Source organism: Microcaecilia unicolor, chromosome 14 (assembly GCF_901765095.1).
Source record: "Microcaecilia unicolor chromosome 14, aMicUni1.1, whole genome shotgun sequence".
NCBI lineage: Eukaryota > Metazoa > Chordata > Amphibia > Gymnophiona > Siphonopidae > Microcaecilia > Microcaecilia unicolor.
The window spans coordinates 28,355,005-28,377,283 of record NC_044044.1 but is presented as its reverse complement, the minus strand read 5'-3'; the positions used below and the strand labels follow the sequence as shown (position 1 = coordinate 28,377,283).

General features: G+C 40.9%; 3 protein-coding genes across 3 annotated transcripts; all 3 read right to left on the bottom strand.

The window, feature by feature from the left end:
- Window positions 1-1,124: 1,124 nt before the first annotated feature.
- LOC115457273 (olfactory receptor 4E2-like) lies at window positions 1,125-2,192 on the bottom strand. The gene has a single exon (XM_030186696.1). It carries the CDS (start codon window positions 2,190-2,192, stop codon window positions 1,125-1,127), a length of 1,068 nt encoding a protein of 355 aa, XP_030042556.1.
- A 9,927-nt stretch (window positions 2,193-12,119) lies between these two features.
- LOC115457272 (olfactory receptor 1509-like) lies at window positions 12,120-13,067 on the bottom strand. The gene has a single exon (XM_030186695.1). It carries the CDS (start codon window positions 13,065-13,067, stop codon window positions 12,120-12,122), a length of 948 nt encoding a protein of 315 aa, XP_030042555.1.
- Window positions 13,068-20,632: 7,565 nt separating this feature from the next.
- Window positions 20,633-21,589, bottom strand: LOC115457271 (olfactory receptor 1509-like). Its single transcript, XM_030186694.1, has one exon. The coding sequence runs from the start codon at window positions 21,587-21,589 to the stop codon at window positions 20,633-20,635; it is 957 nt and encodes a 318-aa protein (XP_030042554.1).
- Between the last annotated feature and the right edge of the window lie 690 nt (window positions 21,590-22,279).

Below are 22,279 nucleotides of genomic sequence, written 5' to 3'. Positions count from 1 at the left end.
TGTGAACTTGGGTACAATTGGTTTTTGGTGGGTTTTGGCAAGCTCCCCATACAATATAAGGGGGTAATGGTGAGATGTGTACCTGGAACCTTTTATGTCCACTGCAGCATCCCATACATTGCTACACAGCACTGATGAGATGTCAATGCGGCCAGTCTACTACGAATGCTAGCCCCACATGCATCCCAATGGTTTGTTTTTGTGTATTTTTTTTTTCAAAAATGATCATAAAAGAAAAACAGATTTTATTTATTTATTTGTTACATTTGTACCCCACATTTTCCCACCTATTTGCAGGCTCAATGTGGCTTACAATAGCACCATAGAGGCTGTTGGTAACAGATACAAAGTTATATTGTGATCATATGAGGTAGATTGGGATCAGGTATCAAGGAGTCAAAGAGGTGAAGATTATAAATTGTCCAGTACGATCATTAGTTATGCTATATCCCTGGGTGTTGGGATTTTATGTTGGATCGTTGGGATAGGCTTTTTTGAATAGGTAAGCCTTGAGTGATTTCCTAAAGTTTAAGTGGTCATGGATTGTTCTCACTGTATTTGGGAGTCCGTTCCATAGTTGTGCGCTTATGTAGGAGAAATTGGATGCGTAGGTTGTTTTGTATTTTAGTCTTTTACAGTTTGGATAATGCAGGTTTAGGAGTGAGCATGCAACATCTAAAAATTTGTAGAAAATGACTATTTTTGAAGCAAAAAAGATTTTTTTCAGGTTTGAAAATGGCCGTGTTAGTTATTTGATTTTTGGACATTTTCAGGAAAGTGTCATATCAAAAATACCCCCTTCATATGTCTTAGAACAAAATTGCTATTGAATCTCAAAAACATAATTAAAAAAAAAAACCCTGCTCAATATAAGCTCAATGTGCATTTATTTTCACAAATCAGGGTTCTTGGATCCCACAGTGGATGTGACTGGAAATAATTCGCACTTTTCACTAAGAACAACAAAATTAATTGAGCTTTTACTATCCTTTTCAAAAGAAATTCTATTTAAAAAATTAATCAAGGGGAAAATAATCGGAAGTAGATAAAAGACCAAGCAGCAATCGGTGACAGCAGATGATTTACAGAAGGGTGACTTACTTTAAATGGTCAGGAAATCAGTTCTAATGTGCACTCAAAGAAGCAACTTTCCTACCTCCCAGCTTCTTCATGGCATTCCTCGCTTTCTCGTTTCTGAGAGTATAAATGCAGGGGTTTAACAAAGGAGTGACGATTGTGTAAAAAACAGAGATCAGTTTATCAGTATTAAATATGACCGATGGTCTCATATAGAGGTAGACAATGGGACCAAAAAACAAAGTGACCACCAGGAGGTGGGAGGCACAGGTAGAGAAGGCTTTCTTCCTTCCATCAGCTGATGGGATTTTTAAGACAGTGGAGATAATGTATACATAAGACACAATCAGCACTGAGAAACAGCCAATGGCTAAGATTCCACTGTTGGATCTATCCGCGATTTCACTGAAAAAGGTACTAGAGCAAGCCAAGACAGATACAGCGTGCCCATCACAAAAGAAATGATCTATCTCATTAGGACCACAGAAGGTCAGCTTCATTACAGGGAAGGTCTGACCGCAGGCATGAACGAAACCACCTAACCACGTGAGAAACACTAACAGAAGACAGACTCGCCAGTTCATTACTGTGGTGTAACGCAACGGATTGCAGATGGCAACGTAGCGGTCAAAAGCCATCAGGACCAGGTGAAAGCACTCAGCACCCCCAATGAAATGAAAGAAAAACAATTGAGCGATGCAGTCGTTAAAAGAAATAGTTGCCCTTGGGAAGAGGAAGTGGACCAGGGATCTGGGGACGGTAACAGTGGAAAAACCCAAATCTATGAAAGACAGGTTGCTGAGGAAGAAGTACATGGGAGTGTGCAGTTGAGGGTCCACATAGATGGTTATCATGATGAGAAGATTCCCAGCTATGGTGCCCAGGTACATCACTAGAAAAATCATGAAGAAAATCATCTGTAGGTTTGGATTCCTAGAAAGTCCGAGGAGGATGAATTGTGTGATTTTGGTTTCATTGCTCACTATTATTCCTTCCACTTCATCAGCTGTAGGGAAACAGAAACACATGAGACGGTAGAAGGAATACATTAAATGGGGCAGAAGCTCAGAGGTCATTAATATTATTTTGAAGGGCTTCTTCAGTTGTTGCGTCATGCTTGGTATCTAGTTTAGCTTTTCAAATCCAAGCTAAACTCTCACCTTTTGGAGGTGAGGTTTACATTTTGACTACTTCTCTATAATATTGCTTCTTATACCTGTTTCTCTTGACTAGATTGTAAGCTCTACAGGGCATGGACTGTCTTCTCTCTTATATGTGCTGAATACACCTGGCAGTGTTTTACAATGCTAAATAACAGTCAAGATTTAAGCAGCCAGACTACTTTCGTGGTTTATCTTTATTCTATTCTGTTTTAAGCTTATATACAGCATTCTATACTCATGACATACTCATTGCATCTCCACCCTCACAATTAACGTATGTCACCCACATGTATTCTGCTGACCATCTGCTCTAATTCTAAAGACATCCCAGAGTTATACCTCAACAACACTTCAGAGAGTAGCATCTAAGTATAGCGTTATGTTCTCTCGTAAGGTACTTTTTCCTTAGTTATAAAATGCCCTTGAAAACGTATTTTCATAGGTTGATTTTGTTAAAAGGGTTTGTTTAAACTTTGTACCTCAGATTGGGAATAAAGGTTCTGCCCAAGTGTAGCCAAATTAAGAGTCATTAAAAAAAAATCCATCCTGATTCTATATATCGAGATCAAAAGAAAACCTCAGATCTACTCACATGTTTCCAACTGTTCTCCTTCCCACATAGTCAAGCACAGTTCATCACTTCTTTCAAGATGTCATTTCATTACATGGACATAATCATTACCGAAGCTTTTTTTTTATTTCCAGAGAAGAATTTGTTTCTTCTGAAAGGAATCAAATGTGTTTCACCTCAGTCTGGGTCTAAAAGTAATTAATAGAATTAATAATTTATGTAATCATTATGTCACTGGCAATACAATTCTGTTACGACGACGGCATTCACACTTTTTTCTATTTAAACTTGATGGTTTATGCAAGGATTTTTTTGGCCGTGATTGTTGTCTTTCGGTAGGAAGAAAAGAATCGGAAAGAGACAATGAGATACACCAATTGAAGTGTGAGAAGGAAAAACAAGATGAACTAGCAATAGCCACAATTACAGTAGTACTTAATAAGAAACATTTTGGTCTACATTATATGATTATTTAAAAACTACTGAACCTAATCAGTAATATAGTGAGCTAATCTTGATGATGCTGTTAATGTATTCCCTACCCCTTAACCTCTTAAAGACTTTGGACGTTACTTTCTATTCAGAATCTACAACCTTTTCTTGTGTTACTACATGGTATATTTAGAGCTTATTGGTAGCAATTTTCATCGATATAGGTAACTTAGATAATCGGTTGTATTTGTACATTTTTGTTTGTATTAAATAAAATTAATAAAGTTTCTGGAGAAAAAAGGAAGAAGACAGAAGAGGAATGTATAGTCAATTTGGCAGAAAAGCCTGCTGCTAGTTAGGGATCATAACATATTATCCTACACATGAATCGATATTCTTTTAATGTGTCTCAGCTTTGTCCTGTAAGTGAAGTATATTTACAAAATTAGATTTTAACATATATGTTAAAAGACTGGAAATTACAAGATGGGTAAACAGTCAAGATAAATATAAGTAGATACTTACAGTATATTATTTGCAGAGATCATGACTTGAATAGGTGATTTTTTTTATCTTGTGTATTTCCAAATACCAGAACATTTCCTGTAAACGACTGTGAAGTAGAATTTATAGATAACGTTAAGTTCAGAAATTCTAGAGGAAAGGAAGTCTCTGCCTCATCCAGGTCTGCCAACAGCTACGGGCTGAAGGCTTTTTTTCCAGTACTCAGCAAAGCGAGGAACTTAAACTGTCTTTGGGGCTCTTGGGATTATAATCTTTGGAGGATCTCAAAAGAAGCAGGTGGTTAAGCAACTTTGTTATTTTCCAAGAGTTGCCAGGACATCTGTGAAAACACAATAGACTTGAAACTATTGAGTCCATGTGGATAATTCTTACATGAAAGATGGATACAAGCCATTCTCTCACTAATTTGTTTTCTTCTTGTCAAAATTCAAAGAATATTTTTTTTTGTCAAGAGTTAGGGATTGTCATACAAAGAACAGTGATGTGCATTCTTTCATAATCATCATTCCCTTCAATCCTTCTACTCATGTAGATGGTACAGTAATATCATCAGTACAGAAATACAAAGAGGGGCATAATAGAACGGGGCGCCCAATTTTTCCTGAGGGCGTCCTCGCAGGACGTCCCGGCGAAGGGGCAGGGAAACCCGTATTATCAAAACAAGATGGGCGGCCATCTTTCGTTTGGATAATATGGTCGGGGACACCCAAATCTCCACATTTAGGTCGACCTTAGAGATGGTCGTCCCCGATTTTCGCCGATAATGGAACCCGAGGACGCCCATGTCAGAAATGACCAAATCCAAGCCCTTTGGTCACGGGAGGAGCCAGCATTCGTAGTGCACTGGTCCCCCTGATATGCCAGGACACCAACCGGGCACCCTAGGGGGCACTGCAGTGGACTTCAGAAAAAGCTCCCAGGTGCATAACTCCCTTACCTTGTGTGCTGAGCCCCCCAACCCCCCCCCCAAAGGCCACTCCCCACAACTGTAGACCACTACCATAGCCCTTATGGATGAAGGGAGACATCTAGATGGTTTCTGGTGGGTTTTGGAGGGCTCACATTTACCACCACAAGTTTAACAGGTGGGGGGGATGGGCCTGGGTCCGCCTGCCTGAAAAGCACTGCACCCACTAAAACTGCTCCAGGGACCTGCATACTGCTGTCATGGAGCTGGGTATGACATTTGAGGCTGGCATAGAGGCTGGAAAAAATATTTTAACATTTTTTTAGGGTGGGAGGGGGTTGGTGACCACTGGGGGAGTAAGGGGGAGGTCATCCCCGATTCCCTCCGGTGGTCATCTGGTCATTTAGGGCACATTTTTGTGGCTTGATCGTTAAAAAAAAGGACAAAGTAAAGTCGGCCAAGTGTTCGTCAGGGACGCCCTTCTTTTTTCCATTATCGGCCGAGGACGCTCATGTGTTAAGCATGCCCCAGCCCCGCCTTCGCTATGCTTCCGACATGCCCCTGGGAACTTTGGTCGTCCCCGCGACGGAAAGCAGTTGAGGGCACCGAAAATCGGCTTTCGATTATGCCGATTTGGGCGACCAGGGAGAAGGACGCCCATCTCCCGATTTGTGTCGAAAGATGGGCACCCTTCATTTTCGAAAATGAACCCAAAAGTCAAACAGAAGATCTCCTCAAGTGCCAACCACAGTTCAAAAAAGATCTCCTTTAGAAAAATCTTTATTGGTTCTTTCACAGCAACTTCAAAAATATCCAGGCCTCTATTTGAACGGTCGAAAGTGTATTTTCACAGCCCTTCTGTTGAAATTTCACTTAATCTTACACTTAAAGCTTCATCAATGCTGAGCCTTAAAGCATCATTGGTCTAAATATCCTGCTATTCAAGCGACACTCCCTGGACCAACGGGAGCCGTTTCGCCATACAAAATGGCTTCGTCAGGGTCACCAGGGAAAAACAGTCTTGCACATTACTGCAACTGACCACCGGTCAGAACCAATAAAGATTTTTCACTCTTTTCGAAAGGAGAATCCTATTTGGACTGTGGTTGACAGTAATATCATCATCTGCCCCTATGATAGGAACAGTAGCTGAGGACTCCCGAACCCTTTAGAGAGTTTGCTTTTCATAGAGAGTGGAGGAGTGGCCTAGTGGTTAGAACACCGGTCTTGCAATCCAGAGGTGGCCGGCTCAAATCCCACCGCTGCTCCTTGTGATCTTGGGCAAGTCACTTAACCCTCCGTTGCCTCAGGTACAAACTTAGATTGTGAGGCCTCCTGGGACAGAGAAATATCCAGTGTATGTAACTCACCTTGAGCTACTACTGAAAAAAGTGTGAGCAAAATCTAAATAAATAAGATTCTGGAATCTTAAAGAGTGACAAGATTCCATGCAGAATCTCAAAGAGTAGTGACATTCCATGTAGAACCCCAAAGAATAGCAAGATTCTGGAGTGGAGGAGTGGCCTAGTGGTTAGAGCATTGGTCAGTTCAAATCCCGCTGCTGCTCCTTGTGACCTTGGGCAAGTCACTTAACCCTCCATTGCCTCAGGTACAAACTTAGATTGTGAGGCCTCCTGGGACAGAGAAAATATCCAGTGTATGTAACTCACCTTGAGCTACTACTGAAAAAGGTGTGAGCAAAATCTAAATTAAATAAGACCAGCTCTGGTTAGCAGCGACTGAAACTCTTCATACTAAGGAGGGAAGTTCATTGCTCTATGTAATAAAAGTGAGCCATGTATAGGACAATGAAACCATTGTGACATCACTGATGAGGTTGGCTCTTATTGGTGGAATGAGGCATTATGACATCACAACATAGATGAGTGGCCTAGTGGTTAGAGCACCAGAGATGGCCAGTTCAAATCCCACTGCTGCTCCTTGTGATCTTGGGCAAGTCACTTAACCCTCCATTGCCTCAGGTACAAACTTAGATTGTGAGCCCTCCTGGGACAGAGAAATATCCAGAGTACACCTTGAGCTACTACTGAAAAAGGTGTGAGCAAAATCAAAAATCTAAATAATAAATAACACGTTTCAAAACAAACAAAAAATCCCCTACCTCTCTGGTAAAACAAATCAAATAGAACATCCACAGCCAGGAGAGAGCACCAAATATATAGAAAAGAAAGGAATGCCCTCAAAAACGTAAACACCCACGCGATAGTCACGGGTCAAACATTACATTTCATTCATTGGGCCGCTCACTCACAGTGTCATTTGGTGTAATTGTGTGTCTGTCCCATTTTTGCAAATAATACAAACGCTCTACAAATAACCAACTAAGCCAGCACCAATAACATCAAAATATAAGGAACTGTTACTTATCTTATGAGCCCTGCGCTGGTCGTACAACCAGTCGCTAAGGGCTCCGGCGATAATATCGCTCAAATGTCATGGAGAAAAGACTGCTCTTCCCTGTAGATATAACAAAGCACCCGACGCCGCGGGTTTCAAACAAACTTTCTTCAGGGACTCGGGTTAGGGCTGTCTCTCCCTTGAATTTGCCGCCAGCCATCTTTTCTATATATTTGGTACTCTCTCCTGGTTGTGGATATTCTATTTCATAGCACATCACCGTTATAAACCAGAATCTATTCGTCATCATTATCAGGTTATAACAATTTATTGTACTGCTTGTGGCTCTGAAAATTTTAACAGAACACACTCATTCCTACCTTCTTCCTCCTCTCTGTGCAGGGCCGCCGAGAGGGGGACCCGGCGGCGCCGCCGCTGCCTGGCCCGCCCTCCGTCACTCCCAGAACTAACCTTAAGCCTCCTTTCACTTCGCAGCAAGCAGCAGCAGGTCAGGCCACTCCTTCCTTCCATGTCCCGCCCTTACCTGACGTAACGTCCGCGAGGGCGGGGCATGGAAGGAAGGAAGAGAGGTCTGCCTTGCCGCTGCTTGCTGCGAAGTGAAAGGAGGCTTATGGTTAGTTCCGAGGGCCCGGCCCGATAGCGGGTGGTGGGGGCCCGGCGACCTCGGGTGGGCGGGCCGGGGGCGGCATTGTCCCGGGCCCGGCTCCGGCTCTCGGCGGCCCTGTCTCTGTGATCCAACTCCCATATATTGACACCGCATCCCTTCCCCAGCAAACATGTTATGGTTAGTTTTGGGGTGGCTTTGGAACTCTAAGCTATAGGGAAGTTAGGCTATTTTGCCAGGAGGCAAATATTTTCTACCGCATATTTTGGATGAAACATGAAATTACCACCCAGGGATAGATTGGGGGGGGGGGGGGGGGGGGGAGGGAAGGGAAAAGCTGATGCCAGGCTACTGGATGGGGGGAGGGGAGAGGGAGGATCTTTGTTTTATGCTTTTCTAATATGTTTTAAAATTATGCGTGTTGAATTGTGGTCTGCTTGGAATTGCAGAGATCGTGTGGAAAAGAAAATTTTGATCTTTTATTCTGTATTTGATGAGGGTTGGTCTGCATGTGACTGAGCAGGTGAGAGATTCTGGTGGCATGTGGTTTGTATGGGGATCTATGAGTCTGATTTGTCTGGTTTTTCCAATGTGATGTGTATTGCTGTTGTGTATTTTCACTGCTGCCTTTTAAAGGTACTGTTATTGGAACTGGTGTTACGGTTTGCAATATTAATTCTTTTTGCATGTATATATTTTACTACTACTACTTAACATTTCTAGAGCGCTACTAGGGTTACGCAGCGCTGTACAGTTTAACAAAGACAGACAGTCCCTGCTCAAAGAGCTTACAATCTAATAGATAAGAGTGAGACAAATATAGGACAATCAAGCCATTGTGACATCACTGATGAGGTTGGCTCTTAGGCATTGGTGGAATGAGGCATTATGACATCACAATCTCAGCTCTGGTTAAATCACTGCTATATGTAATACTACTACTACTACTTAACATTTCTAGAGCGCTACTAGGGTTACACAGCACTGTACAGATTAATAAAAGGACAGTCCCTGCTCCAAGGAGCTTACAATCTAATGGGAGAAATGTCAAATATATTTTGTAGCGTTGCCCCCGACGCAGCCTTCAGGTGAAAGTGGCCACATTGGATCCTTTTCAATAAAGTTTTTTTGGTTTGTTCTTCATCTGTGATTCATTCTGTTCCTTTCATATATTTTTATTATAAAGCAAAGTTGAATGATATGTGCCAAACTGTGGCAATTTTATTTTGTCAGCATCAGAATAGAGAGAAAGCAGCAGAGCCCAAAGGAAGGGAAAAAGACTTCAAAGGTATTTTACCAGTGTTGCTTAGTCAGGCAAGATGTGAAGGATATATGCCATTGCTGTAATTTATATTGCAGGATCCTGTTATCTGTGTTGACATGTTTGCCATTACAGTAGACTTATGTCTGGTCAGGTTTGATGTGGCATAATGTAACTATATTTTTTTAATGTTTTTTTTCCATTAAGTACACATTTATTTATTTATTTATTAGGATTTATTTACCGCCTTTTTGAAGGAATCCACTCAAGGTGGTGTACAGTAAGAATAGATCAAACATGAGCAGTAGGCAATTAGAGCAGTAAAAATATTCGAACAATACAAAGTATGGCATGGTATACTACTTGCAATGACAACACAATATGTACTAGAACATTATAATTGGTAGTGAAGGGTAAGGCAAAGTATGTGGTTTATGTTGATGAAGGGCAGCTGTTGGATAGACTACTTAGAAATCCATCATCAAGTGCATTCTAACCCCCCTGTTTTCTAAAACTAGCTCGAGCTATTTGCAATAGGACCAGGGGTATGATGGTAAATTTTTAACAACAGGCTCTTTCTCTGGACGTAGCCAGCTCTGCAGTCGGAAGGGCCGTGAGTGGCTGGGGGGTGGGGTGGGGGAGCAACACTTGCCTCTCTCCCCTCCCTCCCTTCGTGCGGGCACGCTAGGCATACCTTTGCTGGCAGCCAATAAATGGACTGCCACCACTCCCAACATCTTGCTCTGAGCAGCATGCTGGAACTTCTTTCACATGCTCGAGAAGTCCCAGCCTGCTGCCCAGAGATGGAAACAAGGAGCGGGGAGCAGCAGTAGTCTATTTACTTGGCTGGCAGGGCTCAGCATCCCCACCAGTAAAGTAAAAGAGAATTCAGCAGGGGGCCCAAGCCCACATTTTGAGAGCCAGTTGTTAAAGTAGACATAGAGGGCCCTACTTTAACAACCGGCTCCCAAAATTCTTAAAAACTTAACAACCGGCTCTTGCGAGCCTGCTCCAGCACACCACTGAATAGGACCCATTTTATTCCTATAGGCCCTGCTGCAGATAATTCGAGCTAAGCTTTAGTAAAAGATCCTCTAAGGCATTATTTTGTAGTATCCCAAGAAACACTACTCATAGCTACATACAGTGCATTTTTCTAGCGAAAAAGGTGCCGGTATTCAAATTCCAGGCCACCCTTCAGGGATGGGGTGATTACTGAGGAACCCACCCCACAATAGCCAGGCCCCCTGCAACCAGTCACAGAATCTATGACAAGGCAGAATTGATGTGTAGAGACTGAGCTCTTCCATTAAAACTTGGGGACCATGGGTCAATTTTAGCAAACAATTGCAAAGGTGCCGGTACTCTATACCCCACAAGTACCCCCTCCAAAAAAGCCCTGCCTATATACATAGTGCCCACCCATATTAGCTTTGGGCCCACCCAAAATGTCAACCAAGAAGCAGCTAAGGGCTAAGGTTCCGCTGTCGGCCACTTCAGCTTAGTAAATAATAATCTTAATTTTCATATTGGAACATGTTACCTGAAAAAAAAAAGTTAACACGGGAGCACTTGCCACGTCCCATTTAAGAGGTATTTATTTATTTTCTGCATTTGCATCCCACATTTTTCCAACCTATTTGCAGGTTCAATGTGACTTACATTGTTCCGTCATGGCGATCGCCATTCCAGAGTGAGAGGGGTGGGAATTGCTCCCTCGTCAACTCTGCGCAAGCCAGTCAGCACGCGCTAATGCAAATGTGCTACCTGGTTACCAGTTCCACCCTCTTTCTCAGCCCATGACACACCCCTTCAAAAATATTTTTGAAAAATACCTAATACACTGGTTAGTGTGAGCTAACCAGCAAAATACCACAAAACGCTTTGACACATATTACCAGAACCTGTTTTTTTTGGATGTTAAGCTTACGTTAGGCCTAATTGTCCTTTTGTGAAAGGGCCCCTTTGATAAGGATATAATAGTTTCAAGGTATTAATTTATCTCAAATAATGTCAAGTCATTTACTACTGCTACTACTACTTATCATTTCTATAGTGCTACTCAGTGAATGTTTTCTAGCGAAAAAGGTGCCGGTACTCAAATGCCAGGCCACTCTTTAGACCATCCCACAATAGCCAGGCCCCCTGCAACCAGTCACAATATCTACGACAAGGCAGAATTGGTGTGTAGAGCCTGAGCTCTTTCATTAAAACTTAGGGACCATGGGTCAATTTTAGCAGACAATGGAAAAGGTGCCGGTACTCAGTACCCCAAGTACCCCCTCAAAAAAAGCCCTGGTGCTACTAGATGTACGCAGCACTGTACACTTGAACATGAAGAGACATTTAAAGATCCCTGAGCAAAGTCTATTAAAACTAAAAGGATTGTTTTTTTGTTTGAAGGTAGGGCAAAGTCTATATTTATTTATTTGTAATGCTTATACCCCGCGCTTTCCCGCTTATTAGCAGGTTCAGTGCGGCTTACATAGTATTTCAGGTTTACAAAGTAACATAGAATGGATACAGCCGTAACATAGTGAATAAAGAGGTGGTCAATTGGATAATATAAATTTAATGTGATGGTGATCCTCTTCGGTGCATGGGATGGAATTCTAAGTTTCCAACATAAGCAAGACATACAAAAAAAAATGACTTCTGAAGGTTATGGGAAGGGATAAGGCACAACGCAGGGGAGAAAGGGAGTGAGTGATTCCAATAAGACTGTGGATGAACATCTGATGGCCCAGTAGAATGAACTTCAATTCTTCTCACGTCCAAAATAAAAAGCCATTAAAGTCACATCTATCTATAGGATCACGATGTAATATTTATACTGTAAGGTATCACATAGTGAAAGTGTTCTTGGATACAACGGTTAGCATATTCAAAATAAAGTTTATTCAGTCATTAGATATATCAAAACTTAGAACAAAATGGCCACTGAATCTCAAAATTTATTTAAAATACAACATTTAATGAGCATATATTTACATAATTTAGGGTTCTCAAACATGACAAGCTCCAACTTTTCACTAAGAACGGTATAATTAATTTAGCTTTATTGTGCATTACAATGGCAATTCTATTAAACATTGTAAACAAGGGACAAACATTCAGAATTTAAAAGAGAAGATTAAAAACCACATATCGGTGAGAGCAGAAGGTTTACCTGATGGTTTCTTTCTTTAAACGGATAGAAATCAGTTAATATGTTTCCTAAAACAAGACATTTTCCTACCTCCCAGCTTCTTCATGGCTTTTCTTGCCTTCTCATTTCTGAGAGTATAAATAATGGGGTTTAGTAAAGGGGTCACAATGCTGTAAAACACAGCCAGCGGTTTATCAACTACAAATGTCACGGAGGGTCTCATGTAGATGAAAACAATGGGGCCGTAAAACAAAATGACCACCAGGAGATGGGTGGCACAGGTAGAGAAAGCTTTCTGCCTTCCCTCAGCTGAGTGAATTTTTAAGATCGTGGAGATGATGTATGTGTAAGATATGACCAACACCAAGAAGCAGCTAAGGGCTAAGGTTCCGCTGTTGGCCATATCCACGGTTTCACTGATAAAGGTACTAGAGCACGCCAACAAAGATAAGGGTTGGCCATCACAAAGGAAGTGATCTAACTCATTAGGACCACAGAACGGCAGCAGAATTATTGGAAGTGATTGTGAAAAGGAATGAATGAAACCTCCAGCCCATGTAGAAGCTACCAGAAAAAGACAGACTCGTCTGTTCATTATTGTAGTATAACGTAAAGGATTGCAGATGGCAACATAGCGGTCATAAGCCATTAGGACCAGGTGAAGGCATTCTGTACCCCCAATGAAATGCAAGAAAAACAACTGAGTCATGCAGTCAATGAAAGAGATAGTTTTGCTCTGCAAGAGAAAGAGAACAAGGGATCTGGGGACTGTAACCGTGGAAATGCTCAAATCTATGAAGGACAGGTTGCAAAGGAAGAAGTACATGGGAGTGTGCAGTTGCGAGTCTACATAGATGGTTATCATAATGAGAAGATTCCCAACTATAATGAGCAGATACATCACTAGAAACAGCAAAAAGAATATTATCTGTAAGTCTGGATTGCTAGAAAGTCCTAGCAGGATGAAATGTGTGACTCTGGTTTCATTCCTGAGTGCCATTCCTTCTACTTCATCAACTGTAGGGAAACAGAAACACAAGAGACAATAGAAGACAGATTCCCCGAAAAAAATTAATGTTCTTTATAAAGATTTCCTGAGTTACGTCATACTCTGCCTCTAGTCCTTTTCAATTCCAGACTACAAACTCACTTTTTCAAAGTTACTTTTATACCTTGACCATTTCTCTATAATACATTCCATCTCTTCTATATGTGTCTCCGCAGTACTGCCTATACCTGGTAATATTTTGGAACTGATAAATAGTAGGAAGGACTTAAACTGCAAGACATTTTTGATCTGTCGTCTATAATCTTTTAGGCTTATATTCAACTTTATATGACCAGGACATATTGTTTACACACACACCCCCACACACACACCGGCCAAAGTAACCATTACCCAAAATGTATTCTTCACCCAGTGTGTTCTTACTTTTATAGATATCCCACAGTCAACCATAGAAACCCTTCAGTTAAGCTCATCCACATGTTGGATTATGGTGTCTCCAAGATACTTTCTTTGATGTTAAATTAGCTTTCAAAACTCGTTTCTTAGGTTGATAAAAAGGAGTTTGTTTAATCCATCAGATAGCTCTTTGTCTCGGAGCAAGTTCTACCTGAAGATTATGAATAACGTTCTGCTGTAGCCAAATGAGCTCATTTTAATACATCCATCCCAATCCTTCGTATCAAGATCAGCACTTTTCCCCACATGAGTTCTACTCACCGTATGCTACTCACTGGCTTCCTCGTACCATACTCAAGCCCAGTTCATCAGTTCTCTCAGGATGTTGTTTAATTACATGGCCTCTGAAGGGAATGACATGTGTTTTATCTCAGTCTGAATATAGAAGTAAATGATAGAATTAATAACTTATGTAATCAAGGAGTGATTGTTCTGGCAGTACAATTCCAATCTGACAATTGCTTTCCAACTCTTCCTATTTAAACTTGATGGTCAAGGTTGCTTTGGCAATTATTTTTCTTTTTCGATATATTAAGGAAAGAGTTGAAGAAAGAGAACACGAGACATAGCAAGTGAGGTGTGACAAGGAGAAACAAGACGAACAATACAGAAGATGAATATATACTGAAACTGGCAGAAACGTCTGCTGCTAGTTATCGATCATAATATATTCTTTATCCTGCCCCTGAAGAGACAATCTTTTTTCGTATTTCCTAGCTTTACCCTGTAAGTGAAGCATATTTACAATACTACATTCCAACACTTTTGTTAGAAGACTGATAATTACAAAGTGTATAAACAATAAAGATAAATGTAAAGTGAGTTAGATACTTACAATACATTAATTAGAGAGACCATCACTTGAATTAATGACTTTTGCTTTGTTCATTTCAAAATCCCAAATATAATCTTGTAAATTATAGATACAGAACAGACTATCAATACCTCGGCAGCTATAGGATGAAGGCATTCTCTGATAAGCAGCAAGGTGATGAACTTAAACTGTATTTGGGGCTCTTGGGATTGTAATCTTTGCAAGATCTCAAAAGAAGCAGGTGATGAACTTAAACTGTGTTTGGGGCTCTTGGGATTGCAATCTTTGCAAGATCTCAAAAGAAGTAGGTGGGTTATACAACTTTGTCATGTGTATTATTCACCAATACAGTTTAAAAAAAAAGCAGTAGTTTGGAATAAATGGCATGCATGTGGTAAATCGTACATGCAACATGGATTCAAGTCCTTTTCTCGCGGATTATTTGTTGTCAAAATTGAAAGCATATCTTAAAATGGTTCAAGTGATTTGTAGAAAAAAAGATGTGCATTCTTTCTTACTCAATGTTCCCTCAAACAGGCTCCCTGGAAGTTCCACAGAACTCGCTCGCCCATTGCAATTGAAAGTGACATATTAGTGCACCAACCTCCTCAGTAAGAACACTAGCTGAGGACTTCTGCACACCCTAGAGCAGAGGTGGGCGACCTGTGGGCCTATGAGGGTAATACCAGTAGTCGCCACTAGGTGTATAAACATAATTGTTTAGCACTCTGGAGATCAGTTGTGTCCTTAATAGCTGATTTTGTTATCCCCCTCTAGATACATACCCATAAACTATAAAGAAAGGAAAGAAGAAACAATACCCACACTAAAAGATGCAATATAAACAGTGGAGATGACCAAAAAGAAAAGGAAAATAAATAAGGAAAACGATGTGTGGTGAAAATGTTCTTTAGTAAAAAAAAATCAGCAAGGTGAAATATCTATGTGGGACTCGCATAGATATTCCAAAGTGCTGATTTTTTAATAAAGGACATTTTCTCTGCACATTCTTCTCCTTGTTTATTTTATTTATATTTTGATCATCTCCACTGTTTGTTTATACTGATAAACTAAAAAAACAGACACATAACTGATAATAATATCGAAAGAATTTATTTATAAGAATGAGCTAAAATAGAAATGGAAATAGCTATGATGTACGAGTTATGTTTTCATGATTAGAAGGTGCCAATTAAGGAGTAGAATAAAAGTTCTTTAAATGATAGAATGAACACTAATCAGGTATCAGATGGAATAAGCCCACTCTCCCTGTGGCTAAAATGCCAGTTCTTTGTCACCCGATAGAAAAGAGATTACAGATCTTGACTGGGTAACATAGAAACATAGTAAATGACAGCAGATAAAGACCTGAAAGGTCCATCCAGTCTGCCCAACAGTCACACTCATTATCAAATCATGATTAAATCAACAATGAATGTGATATTATATATTTTATCACGAGTCTGTCTTTGGCATTTCTGGGACATAGACCATAGAACATAGTATTTATTTTATTTATTACATTTGTATCCCACATTTTCCCACCTACTTGCAGGCTCAATGTGGCTTACATAGTACCAGAGAGGCGTTTGCAGACTCCAGTGTGAACAAATACAAAGTGATGTTGTGGCAAGATAAAGTTCATGTAGCACAGCCACATTAGGGAATCGTGCAACGTAAGAGTTGAGTTGTGTCCATTACGTACTTTAGTTTTGTTAAATTCCATTGCAGTAGTCTACGTGGCTTAGTACCATTGATTGTATCAGGTTGCGAAATGTTTCCCTTGGGAAGAATTGTTTCGAGTGTCTGAGTTTCCACATTGAGTGGAACATTTTCTTTGTTGTGGATGCCACTTGGCTCTCTAGCGTTAGATTACAGTCCATCGTAACGCCAAGGATTTTCAGGCTATCTGAGATAGGAAGGGTGTAGTCTGGGCTGTTGATACTTGTGGGGTTGTCCACGCTGTGTTGGGATGAGAGGATGAGACATTGTGTTTTTTTCTTTATTGAGTTTTAGTTGAAATGCATTTGCCCATGAGTCCATGATGTTCAAGCTGAGATTGATTTTGTTAGTGATTTCTGTTGGTTTGGTTTTGTATGTGATGTAAGTCTCTTTCTTCTTGAGGATGACTGGAACAGTAGGGTTTTTTTTCCTTGTCACATGCACTGCTTTCACTTGACCTTCAGCTTGTGTTGCTGGTCTATAGATCTGAAGTGTTCCAATGATGACCAGAAGAGTTGAAGAAGTAGGTTCAATGATAGTAAATAAACTGGTAGATAGGTAGATAAATTGATAGGCTACCTCTTGCTTCAGCAAATGGCTTTTTATACTATGTTGATATCAGCAATGTCTCTGATGGTTGTATAACATCACAGGAGGTGATTGGCTGGTGCCCTTTGGTTGTGTGCTTACCCCATACTAAAAAGCCACTACTGTGGGACACACTCAGGCATTCTATGGTAGTTCTGAGATCGGCGTGCGCCAATCCCATTCTAAAAATGCTCTTTATTACACTAGTTATATTGCTGCAGGAGTTTTTATGCCTATAGGCTGAATGTGGCCCACCATTGAATTTAATGCAGCCCTCAAGACCGTGAGAAGCATACAGAGAAAATATTATTAACCAAATGTAAGGGATTTAAAATACTGTATTTTGCAAATATTTTCAGAATAGCTGCTCTAGCAGTTTGTTTCCATCGTTTTTAGTTAAATTTTCACTTATTTGTTTATATATTAATTTATCTATCTGTCTATCACATAATATCTGTGGATCTCTGTGCATTTCCATTTCTGACATTATGTTATGTTGTGGCCCACCCAGGGATATTACAGATATTCATGTGGCCGTCTGTGTATAAAGGTTGCCCACCCCTGCCCTAGAGGGCTTGTGGTTCATAGAGTGTCAGCATTTCAACCAAATTCTATCTCTTATCATAAACAGGTCGTAATAATGTATTATACTAGTTGTGTGAAAAATTCAACAGGAGAGTATTTAGGCATCCACCCATTCATACCCTTTTTTTTTCTCCTCTCTGTGATCCAATCCTCAAACATTGTCTCTGCATCCCCTGCCCTGGCAAATATTGTTTCGAAGGTTCACATTCCATCCACATTCCTGACATCACAGTTTCAGTCACGAGGCGCAAACAAGTTCTTTGAGTTTGCCAGAGAACCACCCTACCCCTCACAATTGAAACCCCAACAACTGGAATATAGTTTTATCCAAATTGATCTCCTTTTATTTATTTATTTACCACATTTATATCCCACATTTTCCCACTTAGTTGCAGGCTCAATGTGGCTTACACAATACCGTAGAGGCAGGCTCCGGTTCAGTAAAATACAAATACACAATATAGTATTAGTCATATAAGAAACATAAATAAAAGCAAGAAAGAAATAATGAGGGGGTGGTGATAAAAGTCCAATACGGTCCGTAGTTTAGCTGTGTCACAGGAAGTAGAAAGTGTTGGGAATAGAGGGGTCCCGAGCCCCCCAAGAAGGCTAGAGTGACCTCAATCTGACTCCATCTCTAAATAGCACTAGTACTGGGGTAATCAGAGGGTTGTGAAGTTCTAAGAGAAATTGCCACTGATAGAGACGCTAGGTCTAAGGAAAAGGTACCAGCCTTATGACAAACTGGAATCAGATTACAAGTTATACAATGCAGTGAAAGATAGCTGCTGGATGCAGCAAAAGCATTTGTACTTACAGCCTTTCATCATTGAGTGAAGCCCACAAACCATCATTTAGAATGGAGAGTTTATTTGCATATCAGATTTTAATCAGGTACATTCATCAGACAAAATCTGGATGCAGCTGACCGGAGCTCTGCTGCTTCCGAGGCGTTGGAGAAAAGTTCTCTCGAGGGCTTGCATGCACCCTGCTTTTATACAATTTGGTCACTATACAAGTCTATGGAGAGCTCTAATATTGCTTCATCTATGAGTCATGCCCTCCGGCCAGGTGCTCTTCCGTTTTAGTATTGCAACTTGTTGTGCAACTTCCCTTTTTCTAAACACTTCCTTAGATACGGACATCCAAACATCAAAACATGAACATCTCCCTAGATACGGACATCCAAACATCAAAACATGAACAAACAACTTTTTTATGAAGATATCTAAATTTGGATATATTAATTTCATATTATCTTGTGATCTGGGTTAGGATTTTAGCCATCAATTCCTTGATCTTGGCTTTTGCACTGCTTTTGAATGTCACACCAAATTCTAATGAGGCCTAGTCAGTGCCTTTTAGCAGTTTAAGCTGTTTAAGGTATGTAAATTGACCCACCACTATTCCAGTGGATACATCTTAAACTAGAACGCATATTAACTTGCAGGAAAAGCAAGTCCATGCTCAGCCAGTCATAGATTTTTAAACCTAGCTGGTATTTTTACAGCCTGAGTCCTAAAATCTGGCCTTCCACCCTTCCGGTGGGCATCCAGTGAGGGCCTCTTGCTGTAGTATAATTATACAAAAGTTAATTTGGGTCAGGGGGTAGGCCTTCTCAGTGATTTCCTGAAGTTAAGATGGTTGTGGATAGATTTCATGGTTTGGGGCAAAGCGTTCCACAGTTGTGTACTTATGTAAGAAAAGCTGGATTGCATAAATTGATTCGTATCTAAGTCCATTGAAGTCTGGATAATGCAAATTTAAGTAAGTTCGGGATAGACTGGTGCTGTTTCTGGGTGGGAGATTTATAAGGTTCAACATGTATCCAGGACTTGTATGTTCCTGCACCCAGGACCAAACCAAAGTCAAAATAGAGAGGAGGTGTAGGACCATCTAGTTACAGAATCCCCCTCCCTGCGATGGCTACAATGGTATTGCCTGCCTTTATATCATTCAGAGATCACAGCATGTGGTGTGTTGTGGTTTGTTTGTACAGGTTTGGAGCAGCAGTGTATGCAGGGCCTAAGCATTTGGCCTTTCTTTATTCTTTTGTTTCAAGGGCAATGTCTCCAAATGGGTTATTTTTGCACATACCATGACAGTAATGAACCTTACTCCTATGCCAGGGTATGTGGAGTATGCTCTCAGTGTCTCAAATTTACTGCTAACACTCACCATACTACTTGTATTATGCCATTTTAACATTTTAACTTTCAAGTGACCATAGGTCATGATGAAAACTAAAAAGCAAACCTCCGTCTTCCTGCCATAATTTATGCAGTGCATGACTCTAGTGGCAGTATCAGTGATGTCATCACTAGCAGTATTTAGTGCAATGCCCTGAGTGTGAGTATTCACTCATGGACCCCAGTAACCCCATTGGTTTCCATTCTAGCAGAAAGCCCTCACAAGAGGAAGGGCATAAGGCCCCAAGCTGACAGCCACTGCAGGGCACAGTCAGAGAGCAATTCCAGAGAGAGGGGGAGCAGCCCTGTTTCTGTGACTCTATTTGAGGTCCTGGCCTATAATTTGGGAATCGTTGACTTAAAGGCTTGTTGCTTAAACCACCTGTTCCCTTGCCTCCTTTCAGATCATTATTGAGCTGGATTAAGTAAACCGTGCCAAGGAAAAACTCTGTGCTCATGGTGACACGATAATGGCAAAATTTGCACGTGGCCATTATTGGAAAAACTAGAAAATTGGTGAATTTTCCCGCTGTGGCTTTAGTACGCGGGAATGAACCGCTTAAGGGTACTCTAAGGCCACTTTTTATTGCAGCTTGGTACATAAGTCTCGTAAGGGTTTTTCTTTTTAAGCAAGTTGCCCAAGAAGGCAACTGCAGAAGGTGAAAAGATGGAAATAAGGCACAGAGCAGGAGACAAAGGGAGTGAGAGGGACAAAAATCCGATGATCCAGTAGAATGAATTTCAGTTCTTCTCAGATCCAAACAATGTCCTTAAAGACACATCTGAATATTGGTTTCCAGAATAGAATCATAATACAATATTTATACTGTACATCACACTGTGAATGTGTTCTTGACAACAAAAATTAGCATATGATAGGAACAGTTTATTTAATCTATACATATCAAGTGAATTAGAATAAAAATGCTACTGAATCTATATAAATATATATTTTTAAAGCAATCAATTCAAGTACAATGACCATTAATTTGCAGAAATCAGGGGTTTTAGATTCCAAAGTGGAAGTAACAGGAGATAGGTCCCACTTTACACTAAGAACAGCAAAATTAATTCAAGTTTATAATCCCTTTCAAAAGAAATCCAAGGAAAAAAAATAATCAGAGTGTACACTAAAGAGTACACTTCAATCAGTGAAAGCAGAGGGTTTACACAATGGCGACTTTCTTTACATGGTCAAGAAATCAGTTCTTAAGTGCCCCCAGAGAAGAAACTTTCCTAGCTCCCAGTTTCTTCATGGCATTTCTCACCTTCTCATTTCTGAGAGTATAAATGCAGGGGTTTAACAAAGGGGTGATAATTGCATAAAAAACAGAGATCAGTTTATCAGTATCAAATACAACCATTGGTCTCATGTAGAGATAGACAATGGGACCAAAAAACAAAGTGACCACAATGAGGTGGGAGGCACAGGTAGAGAAAGCTTTCTGCCTCCCCTCAGCTGTTGGAATTTTTAAGACCGTGGAGATGATGTAGGCATAAGATACGACCAACACTGAGAAACAGATAACGGCTAAGATGCCGCTGTTGGACCTATCTGCGATTTCACTGAAAAAGGTACTAGAGCAAGCCAACACAGATACGGCGTGACCTTCGCAAAAGAAATGGTCTATCTCATTAGGACCACAGAAGGTCAGCAGCAATACAGGAAATGCCTGACCGCAGCTATGAATAAAACCACCTACCCATGTAGAAGCCACCAACAGGAGACAGGCTTGTCTGTTCATGATTGTGGTATAGTGCAAAGGATGGCAGATGGCAACATAGCGGTCATAAGCCATCAGGACCAGGTGAAAGCATTCTGCACCCCCAAAGAAATGAAAGAAAAACAATTGAGCAATGCAGTCACGGAAAGAGATAGTTTTGATTTGCAACAGAAATTGAACAAGGGATCTAGGGACGGTGACTGTGGAAAGTCCCAAATCTATGAAAGACAAGGTGCTGAGGAAGAAGTACATGGGCGTGTGCAGTTGGAGATCCACGTATATGGTTACTATAATGAGGAGATTCCCAGCTATGGTGCCCAGGTACATCACTAGAAACAGCACAAAGAATATTATCTGTAAATCTGGATTGCTAGATAGTCCCAAGAGCAAGAATTGTGTGAGTCTAGTTTCATTCCTGAGTGCCGTTCCTTCCATGTTATAAACTGTAGGAAAACAGAAACACAAGAGGCAATAAATACATAAAATGAGAGAGTCATATTCCTCCCAATACTCAGCCAGCAATAGTCAGGATTCAATTTAAATGCTAGATTAGTCCTGGATATTAAATGCATGGTCAGGAGCAAACACCAGCAATGAATATGAAGGCCTAATCTGGGCAGCCCTGGCCACCGAAGCTTATGCGGGTTCTGACTAATATTCAACCAGGGCCCGTATAAAAGATTTATGCGAGTGCCAGCTGAATTTCGGTCCGGCATCCACATAAATAGTTTTAGTTGATAAAACTCTCATGATCCTCCACAGACCTCTGAAATAGATCACCTCCCCCAAGCCACGATGCTCTAAGTCTTTCCCCTCCCCATGAACGAGCCCCTTGCTCCCACCCCCATTGTCTAGGTAGGCCCCGTTGAGCCTATCCCTAATGGTCCAGTGCGGGATTAGTGGGGGCAGGAGTACATCCCCCTCATTTCTGCCCCTTGTGGTTGCATTTTAAAATGGCTTCCACAAACTCTCACGGCAGTTGACGGTACTATATGCATTGTGGCCTGGGGGAGGAGGGAGGAAGACTTATAGAGACGCCAGAAGGGAGAATTGGGAGGGTTTTATTAACTAAAACTAGTTATGCAGGTGCTGACACGAGAGTCAGTGCCGGCACTCACCTGGTTA

What these genes read in the sequence shown, in the direction of transcription:
- LOC115457271 (XM_030186694.1), bottom strand. Translation starts at nt 21,589, where the DNA reads ATGGAAGGAACGGCACTCAGGAATGAAACTAGACTCACACAATTCTTG.
- LOC115457272 (XM_030186695.1), bottom strand. Translation starts at nt 13,067, where the DNA reads ATGGCACTCAGGAATGAAACCAGAGTCACACATTTCATCCTGCTAGGA.
- LOC115457273 (XM_030186696.1), bottom strand. Translation starts at nt 2,192, where the DNA reads ATGACGCAACAACTGAAGAAGCCCTTCAAAATAATATTAATGACCTCT.